General features: G+C 43.8%; 1 protein-coding gene across 6 annotated transcripts in view; it reads left to right on the top strand.

Annotated features, from left to right (window-relative positions):
• Nucleotides 1–454: 454 nt before the first annotated feature.
• The window catches only part of ELL2 (elongation factor for RNA polymerase II 2), a 72,841-nt gene continuing 57,518 nt past the window's right edge, over nucleotides 455–15,777 (top strand). For 2 of the 6 annotated variants that reach the window (XM_055565172.1, XM_055565167.1), the window contains exon 1: nucleotides 2,553–3,059. In XM_055565172.1, coding sequence (XP_055421147.1) covers nucleotides 2,979–3,059 — 81 coding nt within the window. In that variant the 5' untranslated portion in view covers nucleotides 2,553–2,978. Of the gene's footprint in view, nucleotides 545–993; nucleotides 1,279–2,534; nucleotides 3,060–15,777 lie in introns of those variants that run through there. The other 4 variants (XM_055565193.1, XM_055565160.1, XM_055565188.1 and 1 more) reach the window with 4 other exon arrangements.

Raw genomic sequence — 15,777 nt, 5'->3', positions numbered from 1 at the left:
TCAGATGAAACGGACAGAACCCAGACGAAACCGGGGCATGACGTCGCTGTGTCTCTTAATATAAGTGAAGGCCACTTAAACTCTCCTACTGCCCTTCAAAAGAAAAACCCTAAGTGCCGCCCCAAGTCCCATGCGTGCATGCATAATTTATACATAACCCGGCTCCTACTTTGCAGAACTCCAAAGGAACGGAATACATTTTTCCGGGATGGCAACTGGGCACGGCGTGGGAAAACCCTTCAATTTCCGTTTTCTGCTGTGCCCACCGCACCAAAGCGTCAGGCACCGGTTCACGTTCGTTAAGAGGCTTCACACAATCGAGCAGAATTCTTCAAAGCCGGGGGCCAACTCGCTAATTTCAAATTTCGGGCGAAATGATGGCGAAGAAGAGCGTCCTCTTCCCCAGTTCCAGCCGCTCATCAAAGCGATGAGTTCTGAGGAGCGACTCTCCACAAGTGACTGCGATCTTCCCTCACAGGCACACCCTACTCCAAGGCTAAAGCAGCCGTCGGGAATGAAGTCCTTACTTGACCACCAATTTGGGGTAGGGAATCTCTCTCTCCAAAGACCACCAGCGCAGGAAGAGAGTCTCCCGCCCTACACTCCCAGCTCCAAGTAGCCCCCAAGGGGCGGGGCTTGGCCTCCAGGGAATCAGACCAGGCAACCTGGACAACCTAAATTAGCAGGAGATTCCTCCCCACACACCCCCAAACCAGCCTGGCCAACAGCCGCCAGTGCGGCAAGCCGACCAGGCGTGACGTCAGGTGTGATTAAGTTGGCGCGTCACCTCGACGTAAGCCTCTCACCTCTCGGACGTCCCGTCCCGGGAGCAAAACTCCAGCGACTTTGGGCTCCGCCCCCGTGAGAGTGGGAGGTGGCCAATAAGGGCGGTCCTGAGGAGCCCCGGGGGCCAATGAGACGAGCCCGGGGCGGGGCGCGAGGCCGGAGGGCGGGGCGGGCGGCGGCGGTGGCTGCCAGAGGTCTGGCCTGCGCGCAGTATATGACAGTACGTCAGCAGCGGGATGGCCGTAGCTGTGGCGGCGGCTGCAGACGCCCGAGCAGCCGCGGCCGCAGTGGAGGCTGGAGCCCGAGCGGCGTCGGCGGCGGCACCCCGGGGAGTTTAAGATGGCGGCGGGGGGGGCGGCGGCGGCGGGTCTGCGGGAGGAGCAGCGCTACGGGCTGTCGTGCGGGCGGCTGGGACAGGACCACATCACCGTACTGCATGTGAAGCTCACCGAGACGGCGATCCGCGCGCTCGAGACCTATCAGAGCCACAAGGTGAGGCCGGGCGGCTGAGCCGGCCCGGGGCTCGGGCAGGGGGGAGAGGGCGTCCCCGGCCGCCCCGCCGCGCCGCCCCCTGTCCGACCCGGCTGCACCTGGCTCGGGGCCGGCGGAGCGGTGACTAGCTTCGGCTGCCGTCCGCGCGCGCCGCGGAGCCGGGCAGGGCCGGGCGAGGGTGGCTGACGGCCGCCGCCGTCCGGGGCCGGCCGGGCGCCGGGGCGTGTGGCCGGGGCAGGCGAGCGGGCGAGCGGGCGGGCGGGCGGCCCCTGGCGGCGGGGCCGAGGCCGCGGCCGCTGCAGCCCCTGCGCTGCGGGGACTTTCCGACGGCGCCCGCGGGGCTTTTCTAGCCTTTTCGGTCCCGCTGAGGGAGAGAGGCAACCAGGGAAGAGACGAGTGAAATAGCTCCTCTGCCTCCACGACGTTTGGGGGTGGATGTAGGGAGGGCAGCGTCCAGATACCGAACCGAGAGGACGGCTGGCACTAGCCTTCCGCTTTTGGGGGGCGGGGGGTCCCAACCGTAGAGCCGCGGAGAGACCGGGGCCCTGGCGCTCCGCGTGTGAAGGTGAGACACACAGTTACCCGCAGGGACCTGGGGACACACGGGCGGTCGCATACGGCGCGTGGAGGGGCGGGTGGGGTGGGTGCCCCCCGTGTACTCGCAGAGGCTGACAGGGGCGCTCCGCGTACGCGGGCGGAGGGGGGCACACCTTACACTTGGAGGGACTCGGGCACACGGGCGCTTCGCGTTCCCAGAGAACCGGGGAGTCACACACACACACACACACACACACACACACACACACACACACACATCCAGCGCTCACCCGGGAGCGAGGACCTCGGTCCCCTAGAGAGAAGGATTCTCTGTGGCTCCTCATCCCCCAAAGACGCGTCGCTCGCGGCTGGGGCGGACTCACTGACCTAGAGAGAGACCGGGATCGGGGTGTCGGGGTGCAGGGCTTGGAGGGGAGGTGGTTACACTGCATTCTAGGCAGACTCGGGTGTCGCACCCCGCTCCGCCTTCCGGAGAGAGCGTGGACACAGACACACACAACTCGAGCATAGCGAAGGCTCAAAGACTCAGCGATTGGAGAGGACACACCAAGGAACGCGTTTGCAGGTTTTAGGGAAAAAAAAAAAAAGTGAGAGAGAGGGTGGAAGGCACTGCTAAGGGACGCAGCAAGCGGAGTGTCTGGGGACGCCGTTTATGGCCATGCAGTACCGTGTGTGGGTGAGGGAGGCAGAGTGGACGCATCGCGAAAGGGAAGGCATAGATCATCTGAGAGACCGGTTAACAGTCGCTCCGAGAAGAGAGACATCCGTGGAGGAGAGAACCCGCAGGGCATCCCGACAAAGAGCCGAGCCCATGCCAAGGAGACACGCACCGATTAACTGATCTCATAAAGCAGGCGCAGAGGCCAGGAGGACACCCGGACACACACAGTTGTTCAGATAAAAGTGGAGAAAGGAATTAACATCTGTTGAGCTCCCACTAGTGCCAGGCACTTTAAATGCTTCGAAGGAAGGCCCAGAGCAGTAGGCAAAAACGGCAGAAGTGTGAACCTAGGAGCTTCAACTTAACCTTCAGAGACGCCCCCATACCTAAGGATGCACACAGGGGGAGGCACGCGGCTGTGCATAGCTTGAGAAGTGCCTGAACTCACCTTCCCTGTAAACAGCAGCAGAGACTCAGGGACATGCCCGCAGATGGCACTCACAGAGTGGACGCATGGATGTACATTCCAGGGCATATGTGTTACCCACCAGAGACTATACAGGTGAAAACCCCGCAGATCCAGGAGTGGAGGGAGGAAGGCATGCACAAGGAGAAGCCTTGCACACACCTGTGAAATCTCAGGGGGGAAAAAGGTCTCAAGTATGACTGGGAAGTCAGTGTACACTCAGCAGTAGGAAGGCGAGGAAATAAAGACAGAAAAACTGCTTCTGTCAGTAGGTACTCCCAGACAGGTGCATCTGCAGGGGAGAGAGCAGCACTAGCATGGAGTGCGAGGCCCTGTGTTCTGGAAGCCAGATAGGTAGGCAGAGGGACAGGGGCAGACAGTGGAGAGAAACTCAGCCCTGCAAGATGGAGAGATAAGCCGGTCTCTGTTCCTAGGGGAGGGCATGGAAGCAATGACAGAGGGAAGAAGGTAGGTCAGGGTATGTAAAGAGGAAAAACCGCTCAGAAACCAGAGAGCAAGGAGTCAGTGGGAGGAGGCCAACCTGCAGTCAGAAACAGAGCCAGGGAGCAGATAAAGACTGACACACAGGGGTGGGGAGAGGCATCTCTGGGGGCAGTAGTTCAGCCAGCCATCTTGGGGGACAACTGGCAAACTGTACAGCTGATTACAGTAAGATTGACAGACGCCGGATCAGAGAGAAGAAAGAGGTGGGTGAGGAGGCCACACAGGGAAGGGGTGCTCCCCAGGGAGAGTGAGGTGACAGAGGAGCCCCCAGTGCTCCCTGACCTGCATGGCTGCTGGGGCCCAAGAAGAGAGTGCTATTTGTTTTTCTCCCTTGGTTTCTGCCTCCTACACCTTAGCGCTTCGTGCTTGGGATTAAAGTTTAGAATGCTTTGAGTCTAAAAGCCCCCACATTTATATGCCATTGTCTTAAGAAATAGATCAAAAATTCTTCCATCCCACTGCTTAGTTCTTGATTATTTATTTTCACTTTATAGGCAAAGGTACCAAAGTCAATGGCTTTCCTTACTCCTGACTACTATTGCCTATTAGTGTCATTACTGTCTGTTTCCATCTCTGTGTATGCAAATTAAGAGGCCTGGTCAGTCTACAGAGGCAGAGAAGGGAACCGCAGAAGACTTTTCCAAGCCCCTCTCCCTTTCTGAGTGTAGTCCTTGGGTGCCTTTTCTTCTGGAAGGCTGGTAGTAAAAGTGGTAGTATGCAGGGAGAGGAGGAAGAAATACGTGATTTGATGGTTGCAATTGGTCCCAGCCTTGTTTCTGACTTAACCAGTTCCGTCCCCAGGCTTGACTGTCACTTTAGCCACAGAAACACTTTAAGGGACTTGGAAAAGCAGGAATCGGGGTGAGACTGGGAGCTTCTGACAGCTGAAAAATGGTGTGTTCAGCCAAACTTCCCACAGAGGTATCCTCAGGGCCTCTCCTCTTGACTCAAGCAGGACGGGGGCTCCCCCATCACAATAAAGTTGCCAGCAGTGGGCAGACGGCCCAGCTTTTATCCTCCAGGAGAACGATACATACTTGGTCTGTTACACTTTCCACCCTTATCAAAGTAGGGCTCCTAACTTTAAATTGTAGCTGCATTTGGAATTCTGTTTTCTCCTGGGGAGGAGGGGCAGGATAGCTTTAACCTCTCATGTGAAACTTTACCATTCCTGTACTTGATAGGAAGGTGCTTGATGCTTGACAAGTGGCCTCCCAAGTGTTGGCCTGTGCAAGGTTATGACTGTTATTCCTCCACTTGTGATGACTTTCTAAGACCCAGAAACTTCAAGAGGTTAATTTCCTAAATTAAGCATCAGAGTTATTTTTATCCAGATTATTTTGTATTGGATTTTCCTAAATTAACATACTTGACCCAAGACTTCAGGGAGGTACATTTAGGAATTTTAGGAAACTATGACTTAGGCTAAATACAGAAGTTCTCTAGATGTAATTGGGCAAGTATCCAAAATTATTAGAGTCCATGGAAACAGAATCTTTAATTGGAAACAATTCCTCACTGTTTCAAGACAAACAAACCTAATTGACCTTCATTACTCAAGTTTTCTATTTTTAGAGAAGAAATGAAGAATGCTATTTGGGAACCTTTTAAACAGAGATTAAGGTGGGGGGATAGAGACATTGTGAGTTCAAGAATGGGAGTTATAGCTGGTGTAAATATCTCCTAAAAGTTGTTTTTCACTCAGTTTGAATACAGAAACAGTTTCCAGTTGATTATATACAAAAATATATTAATTAGAAAGTTATTTTCATGGTTTGCAGAATGAATTCAGAATACTGATATAGATATTTAGTATATATTGCAAAGCTACTTTTTTCCCCCATAGTTTATTTTGAATGACGATAAAGTTACTAAATAAAATCACATATTACAACTTTATAGTCATTCTAAATTCATGTCTGAATTTATGGTCTATATAATCCCTATACATTTTAAATGATTTAATTTTACTTTAAATCCCTATACATTTAAATACATTTTATATGTTGCTATAATTACATATTTCTCCCAGATATATCCTAAAAGTGTTTTAAATCAAATCTCAAAATTCTAAAACTTACCTTAGCCAATTCCTTCAGTAATGTGTAGCTGGCTTTATTTTGACATTTGAGTAAGTCATTTTGCAGTAACAAAAACCTTATCAAAATATTGTTTTCAAAATCTGCCATTGCTGAGCCTGTTGATTTTTTTTTTTAATGTTTACTTAAAGTTTCAAAGGTGGTGGCTCAAATAATACTATCATGTTTGTCCAACTATTACGTAAAAGTCTTGCATAGATGCATCTCAAGGCAGGAGACATTCATTCTCTATGCCTGAGCATGAGAAAGAAGATGCTTCAAGGGTTCTGTTAACGCATTCTTTTGTCGACTCCAGTTATTGGCTTTAAATAAATTTTCCTCCTTGTATGAGTGTCTTCTAGGAAAATGACAGTGTTTTGAAAATGTGTGCAAATACACTTACATTTAATTTTGTATGAGGAATTCAGTCTTGCTCAATATTACCAGATTCTGTTATTTCTAGTCAAAGCATAAAGTCTTCTTTAAACCTCTGAAGTTACTGTCCTTCATCATAGCTCCCTTTAATGTGTTCCATGATCTTATGAAATCACTCATCCCACAGGTCATGGGGTAGGAGATATCCTCTCCTCTCCTTTCTTTTTACCAAGTAAAGGTATCAGTGTTTGAGTCATCGTGGTTTAAGGCACAAAAAGACACATGCCTTACTTTTTCCTGTCTGTTCCTTTTTTGTGCCTGCCCTCAAACAATTTTGAATGTGTACGTGTGTGTTCAATAATCTGCTGTTATAAATACAGAAGGACCTGTTCTTCAGGGCACCACTCAAGCATCCAGACCTGCCAGCACAGCTGCCACTGCTGCTGACGTGTTTACTAAGTGAAACAATGAGGTTTGCCTTAGCAGATTCCTTCTGTTGCAGTTTTTTCATATAGCCAGTTTTAATTTAAATAGGTTAATTTACTGACTTTAACTTAAACCCATCTTGAGGCTGAACTTGATCTGAAAAAGCTTTGTATCAAGTAAAGTCAAATCTGTGCCCCATTTTGCAATAAGTGAAAAGTGTATTCAAATGATCAGGTGTTCAGTGCAAAAGGGTGCTCCTCCTAGTGAAAAGCAGTGGCCAGATTGCCTGAAGGGATAGACAGGGAACCTTGGCACCAGAATTGAGAGGAGAAAGAAAGAACATATGTGAAGGATTGGACCATGTTCAGGAAGAGAATTTAAAAGGAAAGGTGTAAAATCCTTGGAATGATTTACAGGAAAGCTTATCAAGGACAACACCAGATCGAACCTTTCTATTTGCACTTGTTTTGTTTTTTTAAAACAAAAAACTATGGAAGCTGTGCTGGGTCATTTTTAACAATTTGCAGTGACTACAGAGAGCATCAGGAGCCTAGCATCAGTGTTCAACCCAAGTGTTTGCCAGTTTGGGTCAAATGTATTTGGAATATTTAAAAAGATGTCCCTAAAATGTGATGAAATGGGCATTTCTTTGTGTAAGATGAGTAGAGTTTTAGAGAAGACAGCATGTGTTTGACCGCAGCACATTTGACTTGCCTGCATACCTCAGGTCCATAGGACATTTCCCATGACTTAATACAGAAATCTAGAAAAGCAGGCCTGGAGCAGGATACAGTACATTAATGACTGTCTCTACAGCCACATTTAAGCTGGAAAAACATGGCATGAATCAGGTCAGATTTACCATGAAAATTGCTTTCTTTTCTTTACCTCTCTCCTTTCCCCTCCTTTCATTTTATCTACCTATCTACAATTTTGGTTGTGGCATTATGGCTCTTGATAGCCATGTTAAATCTTTAGGAAGAACTGGTTTAAGGGCCTCCACTAATACTTGGCCTGCAAAGGCCAAACCTGGAATTTCACAGCTAGCAGTTTAATATAGGATATAAGAAGAGGGAATCTTATTAATTAGACTGTATGCCCCTTAAGGGCTTCCCCGGTGGTGCTAGTGGTAAAGAACCCAACTGCCAATGCAGAAGACATAATAGATGCGAGTTCCATCCCTGGGTCAGGAAGATCCCCTGGAGGAGGGCATGGCAATCCACTCCAGTATTGTTGCCTGGAGAATCCCATGGACAGAGGAGCCTGGTGGGCTACAGTCCATAGAGTTGCACAGAGTTGGATACGACTGAAGCAACTTAGCACAAACGCGTATGCTCCTTAAAGATTCATGAATTAAATTAGCACCTTGATTGGAACTCAGTAGTCAGAGCATTTGGCTACTAGTTTAATAACTAGGTTGTTAGATAACATAAGTTTCTTTCTTGTTGGGGTTCTATATGTTATTGGTCTAAACAACAGCTTTGGATCTTAAAGGGTTTTAACAGGCAGAGACTAGATGGGGGAATCACATCTTCAGGAGAAGGAGTGGCACAGGCAAGGAAAGGCAAAAGTAGAAAAGCTAAATCAGGCTTTGAGAATTGCAAGAAGACCCTGTTCCTCTTATCTTCGAGTGGGGGAGAAAATATAATTGGTTTAAAGAGAGGAAAGGGAGACGAGCAGATTAGAGTTTATTCTGTCAAAACTGGGGAGACACTGATTAGAAAGTTGAGGTGATTGAGCTAATGCTTTAGGATTATTCTGGACTCTGTGCACATGATGAATGTAAGATGCATCCGGAAGGAAGTAGACAAGTTAGGAAGAAGTACATGGTCAGGATCAGAGAATGTAGAATGTGAACTAGGAATACAGTGGGAGACAAGATACTATAGATGAATAGAATCTATGGAATGTAACACCAGGTTTTATAAGAACAGGGTTGAATTGAAATTTCTAGCCATCAGCACTAGGAGGATACCCTTAGTAGGGAGAGAAATTGGAAGCAGTTGGGAGGATAGGATAGGGTGGGGAAGAGAAAGTACCATATTCTTCACTCAGTCCTTTGTTTGGTGATGAGGAGACTTAGGTTTGATTAGCTGTTCTATATCTGAGAGGTATATTTGGGTCTAAGTCTAGATTAGAACAATGCCATACTATTTACATGTTTCAAACTTTTCCATTTGGGTGGAAATTTTGGGGATTGGTGATGTTTTGGGGGAAGTTGAAATTACTAGGTAGAAGAAATTTTGGTTTTGAACAGGTATTTTAAAATTTTGTTTGTATTTTTGTAGGCTCCCTTTATTCAATAACTTTCTCCATAAATTTCACTTAAGACTGTCATAGAGTACAGATAATATGAAAATTGAATTTGATTTTTACATGAAGATCAGACCTTCCATGGTTTCTGTTGCAAGTAATTACTGAAACATTAAGTTACTCTCTATAATGTTCCTGGATTTACATTTCAAACATCATTTTTAAATGATTCCTAAAGGCCTTGAAAGGGTCAGTGTTTTCACTTCCAGATTACTTTCATTTCTGTTTCAGTGTTTTGATTCTCTTTGTTTGTTTGACAGTTTGTGAAAAACAAACCAAAAAATAATCATGAGTACATGAAGCTTTTGTTATACATATACATTGTCTCTATAGACTAGTTATGATCACTTGGTTTGTGGTCCATCGAGATAACCTTGGCTAGAAGACTTTTCTCATGAACAGTGAGCTGGTACAAGGAAGGAACTAAGCTTGAACTTTCTAATAAGATTCTCTGAGATACTTTAGGATCTAAATATGCTTACCTGTAAACTTAAGTGTTAGCATATTTTTTAAAAAGACATTTACTTAGTATCATGGCTTTTGGTTTTCATTGTTGAAACTGTGATGCCTTAGATAACCAGAAAACACATCCATGTGGTTAAAACTCAGATGAAACATGTTTTTAATAAAAGACTAAGGTAGGAGTAGGAATTATTTCTAGAACTATCAAATATTCATTTAGCCAATGTTTATCTCTGACATGTGCAGGCATAGAACTAGGCACTGGATAAGTCAGTGATGGTCCCTGCCTTAAGAAAGTACTCATGTCTTAGTAGTCACAAGCAGACATTAAAATGAAATAAATAAGTGCAATAAAGTCTGTGTGCAAGGGGACGCTTAAAGAGAGAAGGATTAGCTGTGAATGCATCTGAGAAGTAGTGTGGGCTTTTTAATCTCCTGTCCCCTGCCCAGCCCACTCCAATTGTGTTGTGTCCATCACATCCCTGAGATTGCACCTGACTAGGTCCTGTGCTGTCAAATCCAGTGTCAAATCTCTCCGTTCCTGTCTTACCTCAGTATCGCGCCATCCAGTTGATTACTCTTTCCTGTTAGAAACACTCCTGGTTTTCCTCCCACTGCCCTGCCCATTCTCAGTCTCCTCTGCTGATTATCCTCTGCTTGACTGGCCTGTGAAAGTTGGAGATCCCAGTTGCTTCCTCTCTATTCACTTCCCTAGGGGAGCTCATCTAGTCCTGAGGATTTAAATGTCATCTGTATGTTAATGACCTCCAAATGTTTATCTCCAGCTCCAACCTTCCTCTGTTTCCAGGCGCCAATTTTCAACATCTCATCTCTTTATCAAAGTGTAAGAGGTTATCTCAAACGGAACAGTCCCAAACACTGTTCTTGATTTCACGCCTCAGACCTACCTCTTCGTGAGTGTTCCCCATTTCAGTACATGGCAGCACTTGTTCCCAGTTGCCTAGTAATTGACTGGTTTACCTTGATTTATCTCCTCTTTTCTTGACTTAATTGATCCTTAGAGTAAGTTCTGTCATTCTTCGAATGTCTGAAGTCTAACTTCATCCATCACCACCACTCCACACCCAGCCAACCTCATCTCTCTTGAGGACCAGTGCCATGGACTTCCAGCTGGCCTCCAAGCTTCCACTCTTCCTCCAGGAGTCCATTCACCATGCAGCAGCCAGAGTGACCTTTTTAAAACACTTAAGTGTGATCATGTCATCTCCAAGTTTCAAGGTTTCTAAGAGCTTCCTTTGTTTTAGATGCTTCATTTTATAAATTTCTAGTATTTTAAAAATAATACCCATCTTCCAATGCAAGCTTATTTTACTGCTTCTCCTTATACCTTACTAGAGATCAGGATCACAAGGAACAAATCTTCATTTGTATTTATAGTCAGATGCGATGTGTAAGTTTATTTACACAGTTATAAAGTCTACATTAAGTTCTCTCTTTGAAAAAAAGATGGGATATTATGCTTCGAATATTGTTATAAGGTCTGGTTCACAGTAACTAGCTTTTCAGGCCGTTGTTCAGTTTGGATTTTTGCCTTCCATGTTCCTTTAAATAATTGTATGAAATACTAACGTTTCAGACTATTTTTTTTTCACTTTGGCCTACATCAGATAGCTACAGTTTTCCAGAAACTCTCTAAAAACAAGGATTGTGTTAAATAGATCAGATTTTTTTACTTCTCACTGCCCTTTTGATTCGCTCCTTTATATCTCATTCTTCTCTATGCTGTAATGGCTAGAAAAACATTATTCTTTATTCCATACGCGCTTTAATATGGTTCTTCTAAAACTGCAGAGAACGAGTATCTCCTGTGTGTAAAGTTGGATTGACTGACAAAGCAAAATACCAGATTTTGTGAAACTTTGATTCTCTCTTTTTCTTTGGGTGCGGGGGGCGGGGGTGGGGGGGGATTTAGTAAAAGATAGCTTTGATTTACCCCAAAATTTCACATTCATACAATCATTCTAAACATATTACCACCTTTGACAAGAGCTGAGTATATTTGATTTCAGGATTAACTGTCTGATTTCCTGTGCTATATTCTGCTTTTGTTTAGTCACTCAGTCGTGTCTGACTCTTTGCAACCCCATGTACTGCAGCCTACCAGCCTCCTCTGTCCGTAGAACTTTTCCAGGCAAGAAGACTGGAGTAGGTTGCCATTTTCCTCTCCAGAGATTTTCTGCTTTAGCTCCATCTTTTTTTTTCCCCTTCCTCTTCTTTCCCTGCATAGATTGTTTTCTCTTACATTACCGTGGTTAAAGATATAATTATTGGATAGTCTTTGGTTATTCTATCAGGTGACGTTTTGAAGAGCAGAATTAAATGACTTCTTAAAGGGTTATAACCATAAGTTCTTAAAATAGTATAGTACCTCTTTAGGAAAGAAAGAAAGATGTATCTTAAGTCATATCCCAGGATAAGTCATAAATACTTTTTACTATTTATTTGCGTAAGTGAAAACAAATTCAGCTGCCACGTGATATTTTCCTTAAGCTGTAGTGCAAAACCAAAACAGTGATCCCCCCAAAAGCTATTTATTCCTATCAGTTCTTAATTCTCTAACTTTCAGATATTTCACATTTTATATAACTGTTGTTAAGGAGGACCTAACTTATCTAGAGTGGTGGGCAAGAGCACAGTTCTTAAAGTGACCCAGGCCAGAGTTTGAGCTCCAAGTCACTTTTTAAAGCTGTGCAACCTTATGTGATTTCACAGGATTTTCTTGAGAAGTGCAAATAATAGTATCTACCCAATAAGGGTATTCTGAGAACTCCCAGAGGTGATAGTAAAAATGATTACACTGGCCTGACACATTTTAAGCACTCAATAAATAGTAACTAGGTAGCTATAATCATTTCCTAAAACAATCTCACTTAAAGCAGTCACCTGGTACATGACCATTTATAGAAAGTTTTCTGGTTTTGACAAAGTTCCAAAATTATATTTGACTTGGGAATTTTTTCTTTTTGCACTGTCTCTATCATGACTTATAATGCGGCTTAGGTACTCAGATAAAAAGTGAAGTATTTAATAAATACCTATTGGTTAATTTTAAATAATTCAAGAAGTAACTTGAGTCAAAGCTCTATGATGGATGCAAAAGGGAAACTGAAGGTATTTCAAGTATATCTCTAACCTTAGAGTTAGACCTCTGTAATGTGTTTCTTAGAGAAATCACTCTTTTCTAGGCCAGAAGTCTATTTCTTATGGTTGTATGTTGACAAAACCAATAGTGGTTGATAAAGTAAAAGTAACCATAGATTTAATTTTTCCTGAGGGATGAGCAATATGTAAATAATCAAGAGATGTTTATAACAATTTTTATAGGATAACTTTCTTCTTGTGGTGGTGGTTTAGTCACTAAGTTGGTCTTGACTCTTGTGACCCCATGGACTATAGCCCACCAGGCTCCTCTGTCCCTGGGATTTCTCAGGCAAAAATACTGGAATAGGTTGCCATTTTCTTCTCCAGGGGATCTTCCAGACCCAGGGATCAAACCCATGTCTCCTGCATCTCAGGTGGATTCTTTACCGCTGAGCCACCAGGGATTCCCTACTCTCTTTTTATTTAATCCCCAAAGAAACCAGAGCCTTGCCCCTTCTCTCCTCTCCTAAAAGAATCTTATCAGAAACTTAAATTACTGGGACTGGCCTGGTGGTCCAGTGATTTAGATCCATCTGTCAATACAGGGGACATGGGTTCAATCCCTGGTCTGGGAAGATCCTACAGGCCCAGAGGAACTAGGGCCTCACACTGCAACTAGAGAAGAGCCCCCACTCACCACAACCTGCATGTGACAACGAAGATCCAGCACAGCCAAAAATAAATTAAAATTTTAAAGAAGAAATTAAAATTCAGTTCAGTTCAGTTCAGTCACTCAGTCGTGTCCGACTCTTTGCGACCCCGAGAATCTCAGGACACCAGGCCTCCCTGTCCATCACCAACTCCCGGGGTTCACTCAGACTCACGTCCATTGAGTCACTGATGCCATCCAGCCATCGCATCCTCTGTCGTCCCCTCTCCTCCTTCCCCCAATACCTCCCAGCATCAGGGTCTTTTCCAATGAGTCCACTCTTCACATGAGGTGGCCAAAGTATTGGAGTTTCAGCCTTAGCATCAGTCCTTCCAATGAACACCCAGGACTGGTCTCCCTTAGGATGGACTGGTTGGATCTCCTTGCAGTCCAAGGGACTCTCAAGAGTCTTCTCCAACACCACAGCTCTAAAGCATCAATTCTTCAGCACTCAACTTTCTTAACAGTCCAACTCTCACATCCATACATGACCACAGGAAAAACCATAGCCTTGACTAGACGGACCTTTGTTGGCAAGTAATATCTCTGCTTTTGAATATGCTATCTAGGTTGGTCATAACTTTCCTTCCAAGGAGTAAGCGTCTTTTAATTTCATGCCTGCAATCACAATTAAGATTGCATAGTAAAATTACTTAGTAAATTACGTATTACTTTTACAGTCCTGATATATTGCGAGGAATAGTCCCTGGGAATAAGTGGACATAGATTTCTTTGGTCATAGAGCAGTTTTTGTTGCAGTAGTTGGCTTATTATAATGGCGGTTTTCAAGAATATAACTAAACTTTTGAGCATTTTTGTATTGTCTACACTTTTATTCTAAGCTTAAGAATGCCCTACATTCCCTGAGAAATAAATAAGAGGGTTAATTCAAGGAACTCTCAAAGCAGTGAACCAAATAAGAGTTGAACAGAATCTTTTGACTGTAAGGTGAAAGTGAAAGACGCTCAGTGGTGTCCGACTCCTTGCAACCCAATGGACTGTATAGTCCATGGAATTCTCCAGGCCAGAATACTGGAGTGGGTAACCTTTTCTTCTCCAGGGGATCTTCCCAACCCAGGGATCAAACCCAGGACTCCTGCATTGCAGGTAGATTCTTTACCAGCTGAGCCACAAGGGAAGCCCTTTGACTGTAAAGCATCACCTTTATCAGGTTGTTGAAGCATTTATCAAAAGGGGTTACGCTTTTGTTACCCCAGGAGTTACCTGGGCAGACTGGTACCCAGTCGGTACCAGTCTGCATTGTGTTTCTTGGCTGGACGAAGAGACCAGATCACTATCTTATTTATAACTCAACTACTATTCAGTTAAACACTAGAGTTACTTGATTTTCAAAAGAGCTACCTGCTGCAAATATTTAATTAAAGCTAAAAATCAAAAGTTGAAGTCCTGCTGAAATTCCATTTGTAATGGAAATGTACTTAGTAAGTTAAACATTACTGTAAAACATGCCATATCATATTTGGCCACCTGTAATTACTTTATCTTTTAAAACTGCATTGCATTTTTAAATATACAATGAGTTGAGGTTATGTTTGTGCAGTTAAAATTAGGCTAAAAAGATTTAGATGAAAAAAGAACTTGAGACATATAATGGCATTGACTTTTAGAACTTATTCCTGGTCCCTTTCCTATTAACACAGTAGTCAGGTGCATAAAAAGTGGTACAGCATTCTAGGTGTCTCTCTTGTTGCTTTAAAAAAAAATAAAAAATTCAAGAACTATAGTACCTAACATCTTGTCTAAAATTGGGATTAAAATTGATAATGGATTTAAGGGTCTCATATTTTTCTCTTCTAGCTTGTTAGATATCTTAAAGGAGTTTATCAGTAACAGTAATCCCAGTTTATTGTGTTTAGATAAACACCCACAACTACTCCATGGATGAGGGTTTTATTTTTAAAAAAAAAAATGTTAACACAATATTTATATATGTTCCTTTACTATACATGGTCCTTATAGGGGGAAAAAAAAAGAAACAAAACTTTTTTTTTAAGTTTTTATTTAGTCAGAAACTGAACCTTGAAAATTACAATGATTTTATGAAATTCATTTTCCTTGGAAACAAAGCACCAGAAGAACTGAATGAGCATTTAAGTACTTTTACATGTTCAGCACAGGGAGATAACCTATTACAGAGGCAAGAGAAGGAAAGGGTTCTGTATTTGAGATTCAGAAAGCAGGATTTGAGGTCCAGCTCTGCTAACCACTAGCTGGGTGATCTCAACCAATGAACTCTGCCTGTTGGAGACTCATTTATCTCCCTCTGAAATAGATGATGATGTCTTCCTCCCACCCACAGCTGGTTTTAGAAGGCCTCCCGTGAGGCTATGGATATAAAAATGCTCTGTACATTACAAAACTGTCTAAACAAGAACAAGTTATCATTTTTGTTGAGGAATCAAGTAATACAGCTAGAACTCTGGAGGTAAGCTTCTAAATGCAAGTCATGAGGCAAAAGTTTGGATAATGTCAAAATTAGTCTTGAACGTTCCAAAGTTGATGTACAGCATAGTGGTACTGTTTTTTCTATACAACTCCAAATAGTAAAGTATATAATATGTATAGTTGGATACCGCATATATAAAGAGACCATAGCCAACATGATTTTATAATACATTTTTTAGCATAATGTATATAAGTACTTGTAAGTTAAACTTGTATTAGACTCTTCTGTAACATAACAACCAGGAGTAAGACAACTTATGCAAAAATACACCCTAATGTCATGGTACCATAGACACAAGCATCTGGAAAAACAATAGCTAATGGTAGTTAAAGTGGGCACAGTTCAGCGTGAGCAAAATGGTGGCATTCATATCTTGTT

This window comes from Bubalus kerabau, chromosome 1 (genome assembly GCF_029407905.1).
Source record: "Bubalus kerabau isolate K-KA32 ecotype Philippines breed swamp buffalo chromosome 1, PCC_UOA_SB_1v2, whole genome shotgun sequence".
NCBI lineage: Eukaryota > Metazoa > Chordata > Mammalia > Artiodactyla > Bovidae > Bubalus > Bubalus kerabau.
This window is presented reverse-complemented; position numbering and strand designations above follow the sequence as displayed.